The sequence below is a fragment of the Primulina eburnea genome, chromosome 2, assembly GCF_022965805.1.
Source record: "Primulina eburnea isolate SZY01 chromosome 2, ASM2296580v1, whole genome shotgun sequence".
In the NCBI taxonomy this organism is placed as follows: domain Eukaryota; kingdom Viridiplantae; phylum Streptophyta; class Magnoliopsida; order Lamiales; family Gesneriaceae; genus Primulina; species Primulina eburnea.
In genome coordinates, this window is record NC_133102.1 from 3,886,411 (window position 1) to 3,910,834 (window position 24,424).

Consider the following 24,424-nt stretch of genomic DNA (forward strand, 5'->3'; position numbering starts at 1 on the left):
CAAATGTACAACCACTCGAAGCAGTTGCAAGAAAAACACGGCGCAGCAGATCTTGGCCCCACGTGCGTGCGTGCGTGCCTCCTCGTGTGGTGGTCGCGGATCTCAACGAAAAATATTAACAACAAATTCAATCTCCTTTGGCGTCCACTTACTTTTTTCTATCGCTAAATATATATTTTTTTCCCACAGTATTTTCCTCCAATTTTATTTTAAGTGAAATCCCAAAATGCTCTTCCGTCGAGGGAACATCATCAATTCACGGGAAACATTTCACCCTATCTTGTGGGACAATGCTCTCGTGAGAAGATTAAAGATTCAATTTTAACCATACATATATGGAGTCCACCAATTTTTTTACCATCAATGGCCCAGATCCTTTTGGAGCACTGCCCCACTAGCATCGACTCTTCCAATTCACGGGGTGGAACCACGTCACGTGCTGTTCATTGATAAATGGACTGCTGACGTGTGGTACAATGTTTTGGGAAAAAAGAGAGTCGAACTAAGCATTAATTCATTTTCCCAATCTATTTTGGACCCATTGGCAGTGACGTGTTAATATAGATCAAATTTTACATGAATTTTGCTATTTTAGGAAAAGAAATGATGGGGATTGAAAATCAAAACAGGCAAAAATTCCTCTTGCATCCGAAAGTATAAATAAGAAATACAGAGTACATACTGTACAAAACCAATCCAATTGAGCAAATGAGGTTGCATTTCCGAGCTTTTAAACGTTTTCCGTCGCATCTTCGTTCTTTTTCCCCTCTGTCGTTCCTGCCGCAGCCAGTCTCTCTGATCCCAGTCGTTCTTCCAGCGCACGCGCACCTCTCTCCCTTCAGTTTTAAAAGAAACATTTCAGCAGAGTTAATTTCGTCCCGACCAGACATTCAAATCGTATGACAAGCAACAAGAATGAAAGATCATGCAATCTTTTCCAAGTAATAGGTGTCCAAAACATCTCAATTCAATTTTTCCTAATGTTGAAGCACCATTCCCACAAAACTGACACAAATTCTTCAACAAATCACAGAACTAAAAAAGGTCGTACTGTAGTATTATATCGATGTTCAATGAGCATTGTAGCTCAATCACTCCAACATTCAGAAATTCTCATCGACCACCAAACCAATAACTCATAAATCATGACAAACTGTCCGTTAATTTGATATGTGCAAACAAATTAGCTCAGTGGTAGTACGTTAAAACAATTAGAAAGCATCATAAAGATAAACACCAAGTTATCCCCAACTGACAGCAAATCATGCAATTCATAGGCAAGTCAAGCAATCTGCCCCCACCAGTTAATTAAGTCCATGAATGTTAAGTCCAAAGTAGCACAAAAGATTACCTCCTCCTAGATGCTTCGATGGGATCTGAACCAGGAAACGAGGAACCCCCTAAAGTGTAGCCCCTAGACTCTTCAGAGGTTTCAGATCTTCTTCCACAAAGCATCCGTTCAAAAATTGCAGCAACCGGATTAATGACAGGTCTGCAGATCATCCATCATTCATAGTAAGTATTGTGATGCAGACACGTGAAATAAAAGGAAACGAAGAAAAAGTCTCAATCACAAATAAGACCAGAGGTATGGCCAAATACCTTAAAAAATCAGGAAAGAAGGTAGAAAATGCAAAATCATCACTTGAGTCGCCTCTTCGTTTCGTCTCTGTATTACGCTGCCAGTATCTGAGGTAAATCCAACCTATGTAGGTGCCAAATATTAAGGTAGGAAGAGATGAGGCAGACTCCACATTAAAAAAACTTACAACCACAGCCACCAACAATGCTAGAGAAGGCAACCACTGCAAAAAAGTAGAATAAGAGACACTTAAAAGAATAAAAAGAAAATATTGCTTAGTGTTTTCGTGTTTTGAGATAAATTTAAAACTTTTTGTTATAAAACAAAAACATAAAAAGCAAATGTCCATACCTTGGCTTTTAACTTCAACCAAGATAGCTCTTGATCAGGTATTATTTGCTTGATGCCAACTAAGAACCCTGAAAGAACCCCTTGGAAACCAGAAATAGGCATATAGCTGCAATATAACAACAATTACGAAACTATAATTTTCTTAAACTCATTTTTCGATATCAGGGTAGCAACATATAGATGATGGTAATAACAGCTAGCCTGAAGGGTCAAAGTTTTAAAGACAGGTCTCTTGTTTTGAATGGTTCAAATTAGATTGAATACGGAACATGATATTTCACTTAGATTTTTTACCAAATTACAGTGATTCCAGTTAACAAGCATGAATAAAAAACATTAACAGGAAAGGAATGGAGCAGGAAAAAGAGCACTCAAATACATTTCCTGCATAAAATGTTGCTCTTGCATTACTTACAGGTAACTTTCCTCCCTTGTAATGTAGTACAAGGAAATAGCTGTGATGAAAGCGCAGACTGATGTCAGAAAGTTAACAGCAAAAACGAACTTCAGAAATTCTCTAGAACCCCATATAGGTTCAAGTAGCTTTCCGAGGAAAAGAAGACCAATGGTGCTGATGACTACCTGCAAAACAATGATAATATTTGAAACCCAAGGACAACAAATAAAAGGTGAATGTAGTGGACTGCAAATAATTTTTTTTTAAAAAAAAACTACATACTCCATATATTGATTGCTCAATGTAACCAGCTGTAATGAGGTTCCAAGCAAAAGGAATGGTCCTACAGTAGATCCACAAATAAATGGCGGTGTCATGATTCCTGGAATCTAAATCTAAGTGAAAGGTTATGCAAAAAAACAATAATGCCTGAAACTAGGCCCCGACTGAGGGTTTTAGCTGATGGAAATGTCAGTCACAGGTAAAGCTTGCTATAGCCTCCACTCCAAAGTTAATCTAATAATGGTCATGTGCTAGAATTTATGACCTTTTTCATTACTCATGGTTGAAAAGAAGAAAAGGACAGTAATCACTTTCAATTAATGGATCACGTGCAGCAATGCACTCAACTCTCTTACTCTCTGTGTTTTCACTGTGGGGAGGGGGGTGAGCGGATCCACAGTCACTCACCTTGTTGTTTACAAGTCAGGTCAACATGCTGGTATCAACATTTGATGAATCTTTCACAAACCCCAAGCCCCGCTCCCTGGAACTCACTTCTCTTCCCATCCAACTGTATGATTCCATACTGTTTGCAGTGAATGCACCAATAGGCAATTTCTTTTTTGCACCAACTGACCACTCTTTTAGTGAAGCACACATGAGATTTTGGTTCTAAATCCAAAGGCTTAATGCAACCCAAATATCTTACCACCCCAGCTATGTAAGGCAGAGTACAGAGAGTTTTTTTTAATAATACTCGATAAACTGAGATCTTCATCGTAATCTATTTAGCGAGTCATCCAAAATCCAAACAAACAAATAAATAAACCAACAGATATCAGGCTAAAGTAACTCTCCCACCTCCCCATTAAGCTACCAAAACAATCCGGGCGCATAAAAAACACAAAAAAACACAGAGGGAGATGAAAAGAAAAAGGATATTACTTGGCTGGAATAAGAGCAAGATAAGAAACAGCAGAGGGCAAAAACTGAACAACAATGTGACCGCCGATCAGCACTGCCGCCATCCCTTTGCAGAGCCTTGTAAATCCAGAGAACATCGTGCCCTGGAAAAAAATAATTCAGCAAAATGAATAAGTTATTATTTTTCACAGGTTAACACACGCAGATCTGTTGATTGTGCATTACTAAATTCCGATCTGATCATGTAGTACTTACTCCTGAGAACTGTGCAGAGCTCATCTTGGGGAAAAAATGGGTTTGAATTAGGGTTTGATCGGATTCTGCAGTCGGCTGTTGATATCGAATTGTTGAATTCGCAATCAAATCTGAAGAACCTGAGCCTAAAACACGAACTGATTACATAGTTCGTTGAGGCGAAGACGATTTGTTTAATTATTAAATAGTTAAAATTTTAACAAAATATCCCCCCAAAAAAATATCTTTCCAGGGGCCGAGGACCAAGGTCCCTTTTATTTATTATTCATTTTTTAAAAAATTATTGATTATTTATAAAATTATTATTAATTTCTAAACATATAAATTAATAAACTAAAAGTTATGATCATTAAATGTATAATATAATAACATCATATAATAACTATATAAAGTCAGTGCCTAATTTTGAAGTTGCACAAACCTTAATCACGTGATTTTAATAAATTGTAATTAAATTATTTTTACAAACAAACTCTTATAATATTAATTTTGTGAGGCTAAAATGTATTAATTTCGTACCATTTATTGACTTATCCTAAGACCAAGTTGGTTAGCATAATGGTTGTTATGGTCCTGCTGAACTACAAAATTTGTTGAATGTTGTAGTGACCTGATGGATTGTTGGGCGACACTTTATTATTCCATGTCTTGTTCCACAATCCCTTGATAATTTTAAACCAGGATTGAAATTATTCCTCAAATTCAGACCTGTTTAACGATAAGGACCTGGAGCATGCAATGAAGCGAGGAGCTAAAACATATGCAGAAATACGTGGTTATGAGATGTCAGGTTATACACACACACACTTGTCCAATTTTTGCACCTTTGATATGTTTCAATCTTTTGTTTGGAAACAATATCATTAGTAAATCAGTGGATGGATATCACATTACTCAACCTCATGGGGAAGGCAGAGGCGCCGTTTTGGCAATGTCCCGTGCTTTGAAGCAGGTATTCATATTGTAATCACCCTTAGGCTAACTGGCATTTTTTTAACATTTTCAGTATGTTTGCATGCTTAAAAATGAGATTTAGATTTAGAGGAAGAATTGGATTTGGCTGATGGCCTACAGCCTTAACCTAGTGTGAGAACGATTGGAGCAAATGTTGAAAGAAAATACTTTGATTTAGGCGGCAAATGTTGTCATGCTTGAGGAGTTTATGGATGTAGCAGCTATGAAACAATTATCAATCCTTGATATCTTAGTTTGATATTGATACTTGTTGGGTTTGGAGTTTCAATTTTTGGTTGATTTTATGAACATCATGAGAAGTGTATTGCCCTAATTCTGAGATTTTCAACCACACTTGCAGGCATTTAATTTTCAATCACATCAATAACCCCACCCACTACAACATGGATTATCGATTAAAAAAAATGTCAGCACGAAATCTAAAAATAACTTCAGCAAAACTATTTCTTTAGATAATTGGAGATATAACTTGAATTTTTCATAAGAAAAAGTAACCAGTTATAGATTTTAAAAGTAATTATCTTGCTTACTCGTTGGTGTGCCCCCTAAACCAGATATGCAAAATACAGAAATCAACTTGCAACAAGATTGTAAATTTATGACGAACAAAAGGGACAAACAAAGAAACTATATGCAAAAAAGCATTTACAATGTTATGACTACATCACATCTACAAAAAGTGACGGTGTGTTTTTGCCAATCTCTGTGGACGCTAATTCCTATGCTGAGAATGTACCTATATGTTTCAACCCGAGAACATAAGATAATCATTTTACAACTCTAAAAATCACGCATATACACGTTGCATACCTCCAACGGATGATCATCGTGACATGTTCGAAGCAAAGCGACAAGGTCTGGTTGTATGCTATACCACCATTGCAATTTGCTTGGAAGGATAGGATGAAGGACCCATGTAAGCTTCACTGAGAGAGACAAATACGCGATGGCAAGCCAAAGCTGATGCCACAAAGAACAATACAAATGAAGACCAACAGAATTTCAGCATTAATATCCGGTCTTTTCGAGCAGAATATGTTGCCTTAGAGAAAATAACTCTTAGTCTTCTATCTCGAAGGATGGATTCATACTCACTACTTGGAGAAGTTAGTCTGGTAGAAGAACCTATACTTCTGTACTTCGGTTCACTTGCCACCATCACTATGGAGCTTAATCTGGAAAGATTGAAATGCTTTACTAGCGCTTGACACATCCATTTGTATATTGTATCAGCAAGGGCCATGCAAAATTGTCGATGGAAAGGACTCGCCTCCTTCGAAACCGCTGCCCGTATCAATGAAGTTCCATCCTGTTGATAAATATGTTACTTCATTAAGCTCAAATATCATGGTAATAACATCAGTCTACTTATTACACTAACCAGCTATTATATCACAAATTCGATATGGATGTGTAATATAATCACTTTCAGATGGACATTGATCCATGGGCAAAAGTTTCGACTTATCAGGCTCTAGCAAACATTCAAATATGAAATAGATCCAGCAAAAAGAGAAGTGAAAACAAAATATCACTAACTCATACTAAGATAATCTTGAGCTAACCACAATGAATACTAATGTCATTCCCACCCTTATTAGGAAAAACTGGCTCAAGCAATGAATAGGTACTCACTGCACTCATTAAAAGTCTTCTTAGAACAAAACCATTTTTAGATGGCAGAAGTCTTAAAACCAGATTTGCCATATCAACTTCAGGGGCAACTTGCACTGAAGGACCAAGAGAAGCTCTAGTAGTTGATGGCAGCAACGAGAGCAACCGGTTCCTGGACATCAAATGGAAGAGTAAATTCTAGAAGAAAGCACTAGGCTAAAACTGATAATTAATCAATCAAAACAGAAGTGACGTTTACAAAAATAATCAATCAGACAATCTCATTTGAGAACTGACACTGTAATCTCATTGGATATAAAAAATAATGAACGGACAATCACATTTGAGAACTGACACTGTATTCTCATTACATATATAAATTGCCAAATTACAGTTTCAGAGTGAAATCTTCTTCCGACTCAAAATTTAGAAAAGTCATTAGTAAAACAAACCTGGTTACTCATTACGGAACAATATTATATTAAATAATTAAAAGCTATAATTACAAAAAACGAAAAAAAAGCCCAGAACATATTAATAACAAGAAGAGGAAATTATACCTGGTTGCTCCAACTCTTAAGAAAAGTGCAAGCCTATTCCATTGAAATTCTCTCCTTCTGTTAAATACTACCTGAAATGAAAGCTTAAGTCAACTAACAAACAAAAAGCTGCCATGAGCTATAACAGTATATTCCTATACATCACGTTGTTATTCACATCATATTTTGCATTTGATTTTATGGTGATAAACTTTATATATTTTTCAAAGTAACCAGAGCTATTGTCTTGACCTAAAAAAAGACCAAAAAGAATCATAAAAGGAAAGATATATCAGCCAAGAAACGAGGTCGTATGATAACTCAGTTATTAAAATCTTCTGCATTAATATGCTCATCCTCATAAGCTACAAAGTAAACAATGGGTGTCACATTGCAACAGTCACAGAAGTCCAAATCAAAGTTAATCGCCAAATAACTAAGGATAATACAGTGACGACTTCAACAAAGTACCGAATGTAAAACTCTCCTGGCAGGAGGAGAATCATCAACAAGAAGTTTTTGGACAACAAAAGGGCATGCGGCTTCAAATGTCTTGAATGTTGGATCTGCAGCAATTGCCAATCCTGCAGGACAGATGAACAAACCCCAGATAAAATTGTTACGCACTATTCAATTGCATCGGTTCACGTAGAAAAGGCCAAGAGGGAAAAATTAATATAAAATATCTAAATCATTCTACATTACAACTCACAACCCGAAAAATGCACACATAGTTAATGTAGACAGAAAAGAGCAAACTCCTTTGTCCGTTTTAACTGTAATTAGAGAAGAAGCAGTAGACGTAAACCATCCAGCAATCTGATCAAGTAAATAAGGGAATACAAAACCCCCCAACAAGTTACACAGCTTTACAATGCTCTTACTTTAAATACAAGAATTAAGCCACCAAATATTGCTCTCCTGTATGACAATATAATTATCTGATAGGTAGGCCTGACATGCTTCTAAGATTTGTTATCCAAATCAGTTTAAGACATAATGGTAGTTTGTTAAAACTGGAGCCTGATTACAGATGAACTTGGTCATGAACATGGGAGAAAATGGGTTGTTTAAGTTTATGCCCTTCCCTTCAATCTATTTAAAAAATGACTTTCAACCAAAAACACATGATACAACCCACTGCAAACTGATATTTTAACATTTGGAGATATTTTTTAAAATTCAAATTTGTTAGGGTCAATTGTAGATAATTGCAACTGTCTATTTATTCAGACCAGCTGGGGTTCACTTCTTTATGATAATTGTAAATGAAAGAACAACTACTACTTGTTCCAACATGAAACGGTAAGGGTAATACATAGCTGCAACATGTCTTTAAAGAAGAGCTTTTTGCAACTAGAACAGGGCTAAATCATAGTTTTCCAAACACCAACTCTACTTTAATAATAAGTCCACTGCTAAGGTGTAGAGAAAGTACAACAGCGACATTTAAGCATTTAGTTATTCAGGTAGTTTGAAGGATGTGAGTTTGACTAATTTTAAATGGTTCATTTTATTAGTGAGGTTGACATTCCCACGGACACTAAATTGACCAAGTCGTCAACCAGAAAACTATGCGAATAAAGCATACTGATTTTAATAGCTAGGGATGTAATTAATCATATCCACAGAACTCTTCTAAAAAAGAAAATATCAATTCATTGGAGCTAATATATTATCTAACACTATGGTTCTCCTAAATTCTTCGTTTTCAACAAAATAAATAACAAAAGGAAAAGTAACGATTGAGCTGATGTATGTGCATGACGTCTACAGTCTACACTGTTGCAGATTTTTTGTGCCAGCTCTTTAGAGGACTTACCTTCTAGAGAAGCAAGAGAACGCAGGACAAGTATGAAGTATGGTGGCATGCGGCAATGATACTTCAATGCTATAGACCATATTTTTCCCAGAACCTTTAGAACAAGCAATCAAGCAAGTAGTCACAAAACTAATCAATACGAAAACATCATGATATTTAACTGAAAGGAAATTACTGAAATCTTCAAGTAAATTAAAGTGTTTTCCAACATGATAAAACATATATGCCCCGAAAGAATCAAGTATAAAATAAAAAAATCATCAGAAAATGAGATGATCAATACACTATAAATTGAAACGGAAATATCGATATAAAGATGCATAAAACTCTCAGATTGATTCATCTCAATGAATGAAAAAAAATCAAAGCAGCTGTTAATTTCATGCATATGGGAAATTCAAGACATAGATTCCCATTTTCGCATCGAAGACTTCAGACCAAAAATGAAGCAGCAGAGAGATTTCTATTGATTACTGAGCAAAGGCCTCCGATTCTATGACCCCAAACCCAGTGTCATGTGTAGTCAGGACAGTATTTGAAATTAAATAAAAGATCCACATAATTGCAACCCTTCAACATTCCTTGAAAATTTCACCGGTACATTGAAATGTTGACCAGCACGGTACACGCAGAACTGACCCACATCCAACTCGGAAATCTAAATAAGTAAATATTATTCAACAAGTTTCCGAAACAACAAGCGTCATTTTATTACATGATAGGACCTCAAATTGAAGCTTCAGTAATCCTTCTAAATCTACATTGATCATCAAGGAAAGTTACACGAGCTATATAACCTGACAAACTAGATTGTGCGGGATCATACAAGTTCCATGTGATGATTAATGTATGGATTCCAAATTCTTTTGTCAAAACATGATTAAACATAACTCTGCTACTCTTTTAACTGTCTAGAATAGCATTAAAAGACTTTCTTACCAGACTAAACTTAACACTAGGAACTCCACTGCTAAATTCCAACTTCCCTAGGGCATCCTCCAAGTCCTGAATGATTTGAAAGAATGTCAATTATACCAATAAATATCTTTAAATATAACCAATGATCCATCAGAATATAACAATTTGAAGTGCTATCAAAAGAACACCTATACTCACAAGACAGTCTTCGCAAGTATTATTATAATAAAATAGTCTTTTATCAAAAAAAAAAAAAAAAAGAAGACAGTCATCTGAAATGCAAGGAAAAACACAGAACATATGCATGAACAGACCAAATAACTTCAGATATGGATACTACCATGGTGAAAAGTTGTATATTAGTTCCCGGTCTTATAACATCCATTTCAGTCAAATCATACACGAGGGATGCCCAATCACCATTCACTATGTGCACAATGGAAGCAAGCATAGCATATTGATGTCTCTTCTCCATCCGACAAACCAAGCCAAAATCAAGGAATCTGTCACAATATCAAGGTGAATAAGAAGTAAGAAAAATATCAGGCGTCAAAAATATTATCCATCTCAACCAGCAGGTGTTGAAGTGCAACAAGACATGTACAAAACATCATATCACTAGTTCACAATAGGTGAATTTACCCAATTTTCCCGGATGATAAGTAACGTAAATTTCCAGGATGTGGGTCCGCATGCAACAAGCCAGTCTCAAGAAGCTGAATCAGTGATGCCTCTACTCCTTTGTTGACCTAGAGTGTTCGAGGCAGAAGAATCAATGAGCATAATTCACAAACAGAACTGATAGACTAGACAAGCACATGAGAGTTGACTACTTTTCCAGTGTTAGATTAAATTAAGACATGTTTTTTTATTTATTTGAAACTAAACTTTATTAATTAAGACACTGTTTTTTTATTTATTTGAAACTAAACTTTATTATAAAAATAGAAGGGATTACAAAGAAGCGGATTAGTAATCCGCAAAATACCTAATAAAGGAATTAGCAAAAACCACTGCTACACTAGTGTCAGGAACATTAAACATTTTAAGCCCCTAACTAGATCTGAAATAAATAAATGATTAAACTCTGGAATCGCAACTCTGAATTTGATCTTCTCCCACACCTCGTCCAAAAACTCCGAATAAGTAAAAATTATATTGTTTCTCTCCAACCAAATCGACCAAAAGATGCAATGAATGCAAGCCGCATGGGCAAACACAATTTGTGTATTAACTTGAACTTTCTTTTTAACAGTGAATCCATATAAAAGAGAAAGTAATTCACTTTTCATATGCCATAACTGTTCTTTCCAAGCATTGACAAAAACTTACATCACCAAACTTTTAGTTTTAGCAAGAATAGATTTTTTCTCATAGATTTATGAAAAATTGCAACAAGATTTATGGTTTTAGGAGTTTATCTTATCACCAACGTGTTACTTAGGGGAATTGGTATTAATAAGTCACACATTCTGCTGGTAGGCATGTTTATTTTTAAAACCTTTCAAATACAGCTTTGGTTCGAGCACTAAGTCTCCGGCTAGTACAATATATGGACAACTATTATGTTATACTAATTAAATTTCCTTCCATAGCTCTACTACTTTTGCAACTAGGAATGTTTTACCTATGAGTTTAATTTTCTAAGTATGCAATTCCATCAATTATTGTGTGAAGCCCAACAAAAAAAAACTCAGTTGTGGATACACATGTACTATATCCAAGATCAAAGTAGTATGACATACTATAGAAGCTCATAAGGTGTAATAGCTTTCTAGTTAAATGCATGCTCCTTTTATATAGCTAGCCTTGCAATCCATAAAGAGCCTAATGAAATCTACATACCAAATCCAGAAGCTTTTCCTTGGATTCTTTTGAAGATACATATATCAATTCGCTCGGACTGTCCCCAGCCATCCATTCCATAGTTAGAACTCTTTTTGTGGTCAAATGCTGAACTACTTTAGGCAAACAAATAAACGGAAAGCGAGAATGGACATCCTGCAGAGAAAAATACCAAACTGAGGTAAAAGCTAATTCAAAATAAAAATGGACTGGAAAAAAATATATGTTTCATATAGTAGCTCTAGACTCCAGAATTAACCAATCATTTACTTCTATCAAGCAAAACAACCTGTCTCGCTAACAGCCTAATTCAATTTGCTGAAGTTAACATATATTTGAGAAATTGAGATAAACTCGAGCTTATGTCAACAAGTCCCATTTAGCTAATCCGATATCAAAGTGAAAATCACTAGGATAAAAGTTAAAGAATAAATAGATACACGATGTTTCTTTCATTTGCAATTTGTTCAAAAGGGCACGATGATACGAAAATATATCACCGACTATTTTCCCCAACTATGAAAAGGATTAGGTTTTTGTTCACTCTGGATGACCACAAAACACCTTCTTGCATTTGATTTTATCATGACAAGACTGCTGTCACTGCGATCACAATAATATACTAATAACATAAAAAGACATAATATCGAATGCAATAATATAATTACAGTTAATAGGGATGCCTCTTTGTTTAGTGAAAATAATCATGTCCACAGATTAGGTGGAAACAGAGTCTTACCACTACCAATCATCGAATGCAATGTTATACTGTCAACCTTGAAGGTGGTTCATACAAATCTAACTAGTATGCTGTTCCCTGGTTCAATGTAAACAAAGAAGAAATTTCCCCGTTTTCTCTCTAAAAGTTTGTCCATGATTTTTCAGAAATTTGGGGAGCGGTGTTGCGTCAAAAGTAACTACATTATGTCTAGAACTAAGAATTACCATGAATTCTAAAGCATTTGCAGCCTCCAAGTTGTAATCTAACTCCCCAAGCAACCCTTTTCCAAGTTCATCAGCATACAATCGAGGGTCACTTTTTCTTTTGGCTATCTTCTGAAGTAGTCCCAGCTGAAATAGCTTTTAAAAAATAAAATAACAGCGCTATGTGCAAATGGCAGGAATAATACAAATACAAGGGATTGAAGCAAACCCCTAAGCGAAGAATGTAAATATCTCGAACAACCAAATGGCGTAAGTTAGGACGCTGAACTTTCACAGCAACTCGAAACCCATCGAGAGTACTTGCCTCGTAAACCTATAAAATGTCAAGAGATATAAAAAACAAGAGCGAATGGTGATGTGACTCATGAAAAAATCATCAATATCTAGTTCTTTTTTTAGTACTCTTTATTTATTGATAACATGTGATGTTAACATTCTATACCTGCCCAAATGAAGCTGCAGCTACCGGCTCTTTGGAGAAATAGCTGAAGAATGCATCAACAGGAGAACCTAAATCTTCCTCAACAATCTTCATGGATTCAGCCCTGGGGAAAGGTGGGATTTGATCATGTAGCTCTGATAATGCCTGTGGTCATAACTAAAACCAGAAATGAGAAAACATTCTAAAATCTAGTTTGAGATACAAAGAAAATTCAACTGTATTTTAGAGGTCAGTGATCATGTTAATGTGACCGCTTCAGTCAATATGTTACTTGAGCTTTCAATATTGTTACAATTTAATCGCATTCTCTTTTCGAAACATGCTTTTCTATCCAGTGAGTACATGCAGCGTGTATTATACATAAAATTCTGATTGTTTGACCACACATAATTATGAATGAATTTTACTTGACAAATACAATTAACTAGTCAAAGAAGATCCTGAAAGAGTACCACAAATTTGAACTCCACCACAATGAAATTGTTGTAAAAGTGATAACGGGGTTGTTCTTGCTAACCACCCATTTTATTATACTTTCTGCCTTTTTGTTGTAATATATCATTATTGGGAGGAGAGATTCAAATAGGATTGCCACGGAGCTTACAACTCATGACAATCCATAGTCTGTTCTCTCTCTTGTCTCTAAAAAATTATACACTTCGGTTAAGAATGGGGAAGGGTCTTGACATAAGGAACATCCCACCGATGTCAAAGGTTGAGATGACAAAATTTCAGATGAAATATTGGAAGTGACAAGGAACCGGATATGGCTCGATATTCAACCACAAAACATGTTGTTCAACAAGATAGCTGAACGTTTCCCAATTTATTTCTGGTTGGTCAGTGATACCCTATGCCATAATTCCACATGCACAGTTGTTTCCCAAAACAAAAGTAGCCATACGTATGCCAGGCATCACACCTTCGATATTTCAGAACCGATCATATCTGGCCTTGTAGAAAGGGACTGACCAGCTGCACAAAAGCACAGGCTTCCATAAGAAAAAATGGAAATACTTGACATGAAACACCTCAAAACTTCTATCCCATACGCAGGAGATGCCATATCACCTTTTATAAAAGTGGGACCCAAATTTAGCATTGTTTCTTTTAATATTATCCCAAAGTTGTATTTGGAAATATTTTCACCAGCATCCTTGTTGCTAGCTGAATTGATCCCTGAGATCCTGGATTTGATTGCAGCGGAAACAAAGGCAGTAAAGACCTTCCACAAGATACGAATGGGTAAGAATAAAGTTATATGAATAACAGCTCATTGAATATAAGAATTAGATCGAGCATGAATTTGCTGCAGGGCCATTGCTTAAAGAAAGGAATGTGTTTGCCTGGAGCCAGCGAAGTAAAGTACTGTTAAAACTTTAAAAAACACAGTGCCTTTGTCCAAAAATAGATAAAAATTAAGAAGCAGACGTACTTTCTTTGGAAATATTTGCTGGAAATGAACAATAATAGGCAAAGATGAAATGTGAATTATGTCAAACATTTTAGAACAGAATACCTCGAGAAGTCGGAGAACCACTATATGTGGCCGCAAAGTGAAATAATCAGTAACTTCTTGCAGATCATAGGTCTCCGGAAGTGGTTTTGTCCACATCTTGGAGAGATAGTAAACATAGATAGCATATACCTCGAGAGCTTTAAGATCAGCCAGAAACAAATCAATACCCAAGAGTTCTGTCCAAACAAGAAATGAGAGGGTAGATATTTAATCTGTACAACATGTCAGAATCTCATAACATTCCTGACCAGCTTACATGAAGTATGTTAACACTATCATCATATGCATAGTGATCTTAGACTGAATTCAGGAACGGCTAAGTTGAGCTACAAGGTTCTGGCTAAAGAGTATGTTTTACGTAATGTGCTATCTTTTTCCATAAACAGAGTGAGATATGCACAGAGGTAACTCAGATGCCATAGCATATGACGGCATTATACAAGCCACCCAGTATTGCAACTCCTATAAAGATGACATCATCAACTTCCACAAATTCAACGGTTTGGTGACATTGACCAACTTGTTTAATGAAATCATTATGCTGTTTGAGCATGTAAAATCCTATCAGCCTTTGTATGAATAACCCCCTGAGTAGCAAAATAAACTCTAAACCACTATCCAAACGACAAACACATTATTTACACTGCCCCTACATAATAAGTTCACTCTTTATCAAAATTCAAGACATATAAGAATCCTGTATATGTATGCACATAGGATTATAAGCACGAGTTACAATGACTAAGATGATCCTCCATTCCACCAGTTCAAGTGAAAATACTAAACATCCAAGTGTTTAACTACTTGAAAAGTGGATATTAGTTTAAGTGGTGGTAGACTGTAAAAAACCTAAAGCTTTCACATTTCAAAACCCTTATATACAAGTCTATCACCATTCAAAACAATGTCATTTCAAATACCAGGAAAAGATAGTCACCATAATTATAATTGAAATGCAATGTACAACGTTAGTTGAATACCAGGATAATAAGGCTGAGGCCAAGAGGGAAAACGTAATGATGACGCACGTGGATCCTCTACATTCCTCAACCATATTAAATCCTCCACTGATTTCGAAATCTCCGGAATCCGAAACGATTTATTCGCCCATTGCAAGCCTTTGCTCAACCCTTTACAAATAAAACTCGCATCAGTTCGAACCACTTCCACGACATTCCCCAGCGCCCCACCTTTTTTACCCAAATTTTGGTTGTTAAATTCGACATCTTTACTGCTTTTGTGCGAGTGATGCTTCTTCCTTACTCTCGGACTGGCTGATGTAGAACAAGCGACAGGAAACATCGTTGATACTGAAGCCATTTCCATAAACTGGGAAATTAAACCAAAAATTATGTGATTCAAAACGAATTTGTCATAATGGGGAAGATTATTGGATCATATCGTTTGTGAAATTAGGTGAGTCGAGCGGCAAAGATCAGAGATATGCATGGAATTGGGGATTTATACGTTCTCTGTCGAGACGTGTGGCTGTGGTCCGATTTGCTTGGTGATTTTAATGGGACGCTTTATCCGTACACTTGACCCATTGGGCTACTCAACTGGGCCACACAGGAAACTTGCAGTGCAGGTGGCTTCTCAGTTATATATGTATTGTCAAGTCTTGCATTTTAGTCTGTCAACTCCAAATTTTGGTAAAATGGAATCAAAATTTTAAAAGGGGATGAAACCCGAAATATGATTTCGAAAAACAAATATTTATAATTTCGACAATCATTAAATTAAGTCGATCACCAACAAAAATCTCGTAGTAGAGAATAAAATGTATCTACATACCAAAAGAAACATAGCATGAATTAGTAATAATTTGTTGTTGTTACATATAAATGTTTAGGCATTGTTTGGTGTGCATGATAAGGAGGGATTGATTGTTAATCCTTCACTTATCATGTGTTTGGTGTGCATGATTAAGATTGTGATAGGCCCGTTCAGCCCGCACCCGGCCCGCACTATATGCATTATTATCCTCATGTGGGTGATTATATAATCCTTTGGGGGAGAAGGGATTATGTTTGATTAATTTAAATTTTTCTTTAATATTCTAAAGTTTAAAATAATTATAGATTCAAAAAATTTAATAATATTTAAATATAATTTTTAATTTGACTAATAGTATAAATAATTTAATTATTATTGATCATCTTTTTAATTATTATATTATTTTTAATTATAATATTATAATTTTTATTAATCATTTTTATTATTCGAATTTGTATTAATATTTTAATTATCACAATAAATGCATATTTATATTATTATCAAAATTTAATTATTTCTTATAATATTAATCGGTTTTTTAGTTTTTTTTTTTCGAAAATTGGAATTGATGAAAATTTAATAATTAATATAATATTTAAATTTATTTATAATTTTTTAAATAAATTAATTCTAGATATTTTATTTATTTATTCAATCATTTTAAGAATATATTACTAACTAATATATGATGAGGGCATTTTAGTAAATAATTAACAAAAATAATCAAGCAAGTTAAACTCATGTCAAACATCATATAATTTATCATGATGTATTGTGTATCCTTACTTTTTATTTTATAATCACTATTATTATATATCATTTACTTATCCTATCACACGAACCAAACGGTGCCTTAATATATTCTGTGTTTAAATATAATATAATATAATATATGTGTGCTCGCAACCTGTATTAATGATTCCATGCGAATCTGGATCGCCTTTTTTCTGCATGTGATTTCGATTTCAGGCAAAAACTTGTGTGAGACGGTATCACGGATCGTATTTGTGATATGAGATCTCTTATTTGGATCATCCATTAAAAATATTACTTTTTATGCTAAGAGTGTAATTTTTGATTGTGAATATCAATAGGTTTGACATGTCTCACATATTGAGATCCGTGAGACGGTATCACATGAAACCTACTCTCGATCTTATAACATTTTCGAAATGGTGTCTTTTTTCTTTTTTTTTTTTTCTTATTTTTTTTCAAATAAAGTCTAGCAGCAGAAATTCAAATTTCTCGCTGCAGATTTTAACTTTTTTGTAGGCCTTTTGTAGAAAATAAGTAACTAAATAATTATATATATATATATATATATATATATATATATATATATATATATATATATATATATTCTGGCGAGTCGTGACACGCGCAATGCATGGAAAAATAAAAAACCAAGTAAGTTTTTTATTATTTTAAAATGAAATTTATAGGTTTTGAAATGACAGGAGAGAATATGAAATACGAATTGGATTGATAGCTCTGTAACATACATGGTGGGGAGACGCATGTTTTTTTATTTAAATTTTTTAAGAATATTTAATTTTATTTATTACTACTATGGGGATTTTTAATCAAAATATTTTTTTGGGTTCACTTCCTACCCACGAAATTGTGGTACTATGTCATACAAAATGTGGTACACTTCATGTGGAAATGTGGTACTAAAAAAGTACCCAGGGACTGAACACAAAAAAAATTGACGGCTGAGGACCGAAGGCCAATTTCCCGTACTATTTACGTGATCAATCGACACTCAATCGTTTGAGTAATCGAAATTATACTAGTAGCCTAATTGTGATATTAAATTTGAAAGATGACCTTGCTTCATTTGTCTACATGCATGTCAACTTTTAAAATAAAAACAACCACTAGTTTTCATATACACACGCACATACATTATAAGTTGGTCGTGTTAAAAAATAAAAGTATTTAATTTTTTGAAATTGAAATGGTACGAAAGAAAATAAAATATAAAGAAAAAGTGTAGTATATATAATTGAATGGTTATATGGTGTTTTGAGAATTATAAAAAAGTTTTACTACCATATACTAAAGTTAGTCAGTAAATGAAGTTTAACTTTAATAAATTGTATTTACATATACATATTTTAAGAAGTTTTTTTCATCATATACATGTATGATTTTTGTTTTTATAATTATAAGGTAAAAACTTGTGTGAGACGGTCTCACGAGTCATTTTTTGTGAGATGTATCTCTTATTTGGGTCATCCACGAAAAAAATATTATTTTTTATGCTAAAAATATTATTTTTTATTTTAAATATCGGTAGGGTTGACCCGTCTCACAGATAAAGATTCGTGAGACCTTCTCACAAGAGACTTACTCAAATTATAAATTATAAGACAATTGTGTGTTGATAAATTTGAGTGATGAGGAATCCATGTTCGTCCAGGAACTCCCAGACAAATTGAGCTTCAGAGGAGGAAAAAGCAACTTTTGCTTTACAACCTAGAAAAGGATATGTCATCCAAACCCTAAGATTACAATATGGACTGTAAATATTTTATTTTTTATTTCATGAATAATATGTTATATTATTTTAGTTTTTAATTTTTTTAATTAGTCATATACATTAATGATGTAAAAAAATTTAAGCACCGTGTCAATTACATAGAGCTATATATTTATTAAATCTATATATCTAACTTGTAGTAAATTAAATTGTGGTAATTACATGTAATCCCTATATGATGTAAGGAATGAAAAGAGTTTACTGTATTATCAAAAACTACAGTGAAAAATAATAATATAATTCAAATATTTTAAATAATAAAATTATCTATAAATCACATTTAGATTATTCGTCCAAAAAAAATAAGGCAGAGACTTGTGTGAGAAGGTCTCACGGATCGTGTTTTGAAAGACATATATCTTATTGAGTGGCTCTCATGTGAGATCGTCTCACAGATCATAATCTGTGAGACGGGTAAATCCTATCCATATTCACAATAAAAAGTAATACTTTTAGCATAAAAAGTAATACTTTTTCATGGGTGACCCAAATAAGAGATCCGTCTCACAAATACGACCCGTGAGACCGTCTCACACAAGTTTTTGTCTATCTTATTTGGGTCATCAATGAAAATATATTACTTTATGCTAAAAGTATTGCTTTTTAATGTAAATATCGGAAGGTTTGACACATCTTACATATAAAGATACGTAAAATCATCTCACAAGACACGTACTCAAGAAATAAACACAATATATATCAAGGGATCCTCACATATCCCCATACAGGTAGCTAGTGTGTGTGTCCCTATTTAGTGGCTAACTTGAGCTACAATTCCAACCCCACAATCAAATTAAGCTTCTCCTTTCCCTCACATGAAAACCCTACAAAAACTTGTTGGAGACTTCACCTGATTCAATCTTCCTGTGAGCTTAGCAGCCATCGCTAGCTAGCTAGCTAGCTTTATATGTATATGTTTCTTTTTCTTCATCTGCAAAAGGGTTTTCTGGGATTTGTTTTCTATCCTGATTTTGTTTTCCATTCTGGGAGCAGATTTAATTTTCTCATATCCGTTAATCTTTTCTACTTTCTGATCTGTGTGTGTAAATATGATTGTCTCCCACAAATTAACTTTTTATAAGTTCTCCTACATGCATTGATTTACTTAAAAAATCAGCAAAATTATATACATGCCTGGCTCCCTGTATGCCATCTGCAGAACCACCGGAGAAACGATGAAGTTCCGTATATGGCGTATGAGGAGCCGAGCATATTATTATTTTTTATTTCAGTTTTCTAGTACTATTGTACGAATTTCTATATATCCCCAAGACTTGAGAGAATCAAGGTTTGATGATTACAATTGAATTCCAATATTAGCATAATCAAGATCTTAATTATTCATGCAGGTAAATTAATTTCGCAATCCTTTTACTATATGCATTACTAATTTCTTACTTTAATTAAGAAAAAAAAATCTTTCAACTTTTAGTCGTACTTCGTGAATTAAATCTTTATTTTAATTTGATCACCGAATGATTTATGGAATCCATCATCCATGGTAGATTAATTTTGGTTATTTACCAGTTAGAGATTGAAAAGCCTACCGTATCCATAAATCATGACGAGGGGTGAAATTGAATTTTTTTTAAATATATATACATAAAATGATCGAGGGTGGAAATGTAGAAAAAAATGTATTTTTATTTTTATTTTTTTAAAAAAAAGAATGCGAGAAGATGTGAACAAAAGCCTGCTGTAATTATTCTCTTAGTTCTGCATGCGCACCTATTCCCATAAGGCATGAATTCTTGGAAAAATTTAATGTTATCTTCACTAGAACTATCCCATAATGTATTTAACGATGGAGATTTATTAATATTTGTAAGATCTACTAAAAAAAGTAGTAGATTATATATGTATTGATAAATCTTTACCCTTAACTGTATCTTGGGTAAGTGTGCGTATAGATTGCATCTCACTCACGTCCCAATTCTTTTGTGTGTATCGACGACATCAAAGTTATAACTTGATCGATGCGCAATATTCGCCAATCGAAGTTTTTATATAATTAAGTTTCTATATTTTATTATTTTTATGTACATCTCATCTATATTTGGTGATAATCTAAAAAAAAATTGTGGTCAAGAAAAGTTTAAGATGAGAACACAATTTTCTGTTCTGCAGTTTGTTTTGCCGAATAAAATCTACTGCTCGTTAGTTGTAGAAGTACAAGTTTGAAAAATGGTCAATTTATCCATTGAAGCATCTAAAAATGTAGCTTGGCCAAAAAATAAATAAATCAATCAAATAATGCATGGATCAAAATTTGATCTCGAATAATTGCTTATTTCATGTTGGTTTACTGACTAGCTACATTTTGAGTGTTTACATGTCCTGTGGAGGTTCTCATGTCATGGAGTTTTTAGGTTTATGGCTCATCCTGTTGAGTCAATCTTTTTTATGACGTGAGGATCTGCAGTCGCTACTCTTCAGCGTACACTGAGTAAACCTCCAGACTAATGTAGTTGACTGCAAATCACGCTAATCAAGTAAATCACACTAGGCAAGTCATGTGTGACATACTCAAAGTTGAGATGACAGAAGTTGAAAGAGATTGAATTCTAACATCTTGACAGAGTTCAATATAATAGTGTACGTGCAAACCACACTAGCAATGTAGCAGCACGCAAACAACGCTAAAAATGTAAATCACACTGGACAAATAGTTTGCGACATGCTCGTCTGTGAAAATGTTGATAGGAATAATCAAACTTTTAACCAGTAGTTAATCGTTAACCTACTCCACTTTGGATACCCTTGGAACTCGGCACCACTCTTGTTGGTAATTCGGATGGTTCTTCTTGAAAATTTTGGGTTCAAATCGAGCTTCCCATCATGGATTCCACGTCGATTGAGTACCCCCGGTCAATTATATTATGAACAATATTGATCCGACCAACGTAATAGAAATATAATACAATTTTTTTTTTTTTTTTTACTTTGGGAACCCGCCGCTTTTATTTTTGGTGTGCTTCGCATAAATCCAAAAGGTCAACGTAGTAGTCTACAAATCACGCTAATCAAGTAAACCATACTGAGCAAGTTATGTGTAACATTGACAAAAGCGAAAAAAGATTGAACTCAAACCTCTTGACAGAACTCACCATACATTTTCATCCAAGTTAAGCACAAAATGTACATGGTTGATCACTCGAGAATACAGATCACAAAGCCAAAATAGAGGTCGAATTAAAAGACATGTTGTGGGTTCGCTAAATTTGGTAAGAACTCAGAAAAAGTGGATTCCATCCAGAAGCAAGCTATCAAATTATTTATGTGTACAGACAGACAACTATATACATAAATTATGGACTCGAAAATTACTTGATTAAGCACTTTTTGGCGTGAGCGATAAGATTTAGGGCAAAAACTTGTGTGAGACGGTTTCACGGGTCGTATTTGTGAGACGCATATCTTATTTGGGTCATCCATTAAAAAGTTTTACTTTTTATGGTAAGAGTATTATTTTTTATTGTGAATATGGGTAGGGTTGACGGTCTCACATGAGACTCACTCAACATTTAGTATTATCGTATCATGATATGTTTGATTCAAGTTTTAGGATAATCAAAGTTTTAAAAAAAAATAACTATGTTATCTGTATCTTTCAATTATAAGCTTATAAATGCATTTAAAAAATACCATCATGTAACTCGTACTGTGTAGATGAATATGTCGATATATCATCAAATGATTTCGAAACTATGATCTCCAACATAATTTTTTTTATAAATTAAATTTGTTTTTTTACATCAAATTAATTTAGCAGGATAAAATTAAACAAAGTAAACCAAATGATAATTTGGAAATTGCGAAAATAAATATAAAAAACATGTATTTTCCATGCTAGCTGTTTTATTTACATTCATTGGAGAATAATAATTCTAATCGATCATCAGCCCGTCACCTTCTAATTCTATTCAACGAACAACGGACTTCAAAACTTGCATCAATAATTTTCAGGTACGAAAATTTTGTTGTTTAATTCATTATTCTGTTTTTTCATTAAAGCACAACTCACTACAAAAAAAAAATGGTATCAACGACGGTTTTTCCGTTGCTAATATGGATCTTAAAACCGTTCGAAAATCCACGGTCGCCTTCCTATTGTGACCGTTTTTCAATTGAAAAACCGTCGAAGCCATCGCTAATTAGCGACGGTTTTGAACAGATAATCCGTCGCTAATTTGCGACGGTTTTGAGTACTGATGATTGATATGAATTTTATTTTTTTACGTGATTTTTTTCTTGTATCGTGGAATTTTATAGTTTTTTTTTGTTAAAAAAATTAATTATTGGGAATTTGAGTGTTCGAATATTAAACACGTACAACTCTGATTTTCTTTAAAAATTCGATTCATTACAAACAACACCAATGGCTAATCCCCAATAGTTAGTATTGTCCCGTTATTTTAAAAGTAGAAAAATATTATATTTAATTTTTTTTATTAGATATAGTGGATAAAGAATAGTACAAAATAAGTTATCAAGATATCAAAAAAAACAAAAACAAAACAAAACAAAGAGCAAATGTTGATATTCTTGAAAATGTTTTACATGAAAATATGAATCAATTAAGGGAATTTGATTCTTTCGAATATTGATGATCCAAGGGGCCTTTAGTTGAACGAGGTCCAAATAGTGATAATACTACTGTGTTTTTCAAAGACAAATTCGATAGACATTTTGATATATTACATTACAAACTGTTACTACCAAATGGAGATATAATCAATAGAGGAAAACAAATTTGACACAATCTGAGGATCGATTTTTTAAACTCGATTCAAACCCATAAAATGTCGTATCTGAATTTGATTGAAAGAGTTTGGTTTCTCGTGATTGAACTTTATTAAATTTTTCTCGTTGCATTTCAATTGAGTTTTACTCATAAAGTTAATCGTGTTGATTTTGTTTTTATAGCTCATGGCTGTGGTATGTTCTTAAATCTTAATTTAATGATGACTAGGGTCATGATAGAGTCGAACTATTGATCGTTGTTTGCATATTGATTTAAATCGTGTTTTGATTTATTTCATGTTATTGATTGATATTCACTTGAATTTATTACATTTAATTTGGTCAATTATTTGAATGTATGTTGTTTAATCTGACTCAAAAAAAAAAAGAAGATTAAAATTAGCTTAACAAATATCGTTTAACACATGATTAAATTGATTAGAAATAATATTTTGTTTCAATATGTTATTTTAGACAAAAGCTGGAATTCCTTGGTTGTTAAATGTTTTTTTAAAAATTAAATTTATTATAAATAATTGAACTGTTAAATAAAAACAAAATCGTTAATTCTAGAAATGAGTCAATAATTAATGTAGAAAATTTCATAATGAATGCGAATAATTTTACTTGATCAAATTCAATATATGACAATAATTGATGACAAAAACTTGTGTGAGATGGTCTTCCGAGTCGTATTTTGTGATACGAGTATCTTATTTAAGGTCCTACATGAAAAAATATTATTTTTATAATAAAAATATTACTCTTTATTGTGAATATCGGTAGTTTTGATCCGTCTTACAGGATAAAGACTCGTGGGACGTCTCACAAAAGACCTACTCATAATTGATAGTTTTGTATCTATATGTTCCCTGTAATTTTGTTGAAATTTGAATTGCCCTTAAATTAAACTTTATTTTATCACTTTTGTTTATTAAATTACATTATTTACTTTAGAATAATTTAGTTCATCTTAGTTGGTAAATCATACGCGATCTTCACTTCTTTTA

At 33.5% G+C, this 24,424-nt stretch overlaps 2 protein-coding genes across 4 annotated transcripts; both read right to left on the bottom strand.

Annotated features, from left to right (window-relative positions):
* Positions 1 to 494: 494 nt before the first annotated feature.
* LOC140820909 (rhomboid-like protein 19) lies at positions 495 to 3,933 on the bottom strand. Its single transcript, XM_073181291.1, has 8 exons — positions 3,732 to 3,933; positions 3,498 to 3,619; positions 2,613 to 2,673; positions 2,349 to 2,515; positions 1,934 to 2,039; positions 1,603 to 1,805; positions 1,352 to 1,492; positions 495 to 836 (listed from the first exon to the last, which is right to left on the bottom strand). The coding sequence occupies exons 1-8, from the start codon at positions 3,753 to 3,755 to the stop codon at positions 731 to 733; spliced, it is 930 nt and encodes a 309-aa protein (XP_073037392.1). The 5' UTR covers positions 3,756 to 3,933; the 3' UTR covers positions 495 to 730.
* A 1,307-nt stretch (positions 3,934 to 5,240) lies between these two features.
* On the bottom strand, positions 5,241 to 15,841 carry LOC140820918 (uncharacterized). Of its 3 annotated transcripts, XR_012115607.1 has the most exons (17): positions 15,331 to 15,840; positions 14,351 to 14,526; positions 13,903 to 14,056; positions 13,754 to 13,806; positions 12,832 to 12,975; positions 12,598 to 12,702; positions 12,390 to 12,515; positions 11,445 to 11,600; positions 10,242 to 10,348; positions 9,940 to 10,102; positions 9,621 to 9,686; positions 8,682 to 8,775; positions 7,331 to 7,443; positions 6,881 to 6,951; positions 6,342 to 6,492; positions 5,517 to 6,015; positions 5,241 to 5,442 (listed from the first exon to the last, which is right to left on the bottom strand). XR_012115607.1 is itself a non-coding variant. In XM_073181303.1 (16 exons), the coding sequence occupies exons 1-16, from the start codon at positions 15,674 to 15,676 to the stop codon at positions 5,575 to 5,577; spliced, it is 2,466 nt and encodes an 821-aa protein (XP_073037404.1). In that variant the 5' UTR covers positions 15,677 to 15,840; the 3' UTR covers positions 5,418 to 5,574. The 3 variants fall into 3 exon arrangements, 2 of the variants coding, with proteins under 2 accessions (XP_073037404.1, XP_073037414.1); XM_073181303.1 differs by having other exon boundaries at positions 5,418 to 6,015; XM_073181313.1 differs by lacking the exon at positions 9,621 to 9,686 and having other exon boundaries at positions 5,418 to 6,015; positions 15,331 to 15,841.
* Positions 15,842 to 24,424: the final 8,583 nt, after the last annotated feature.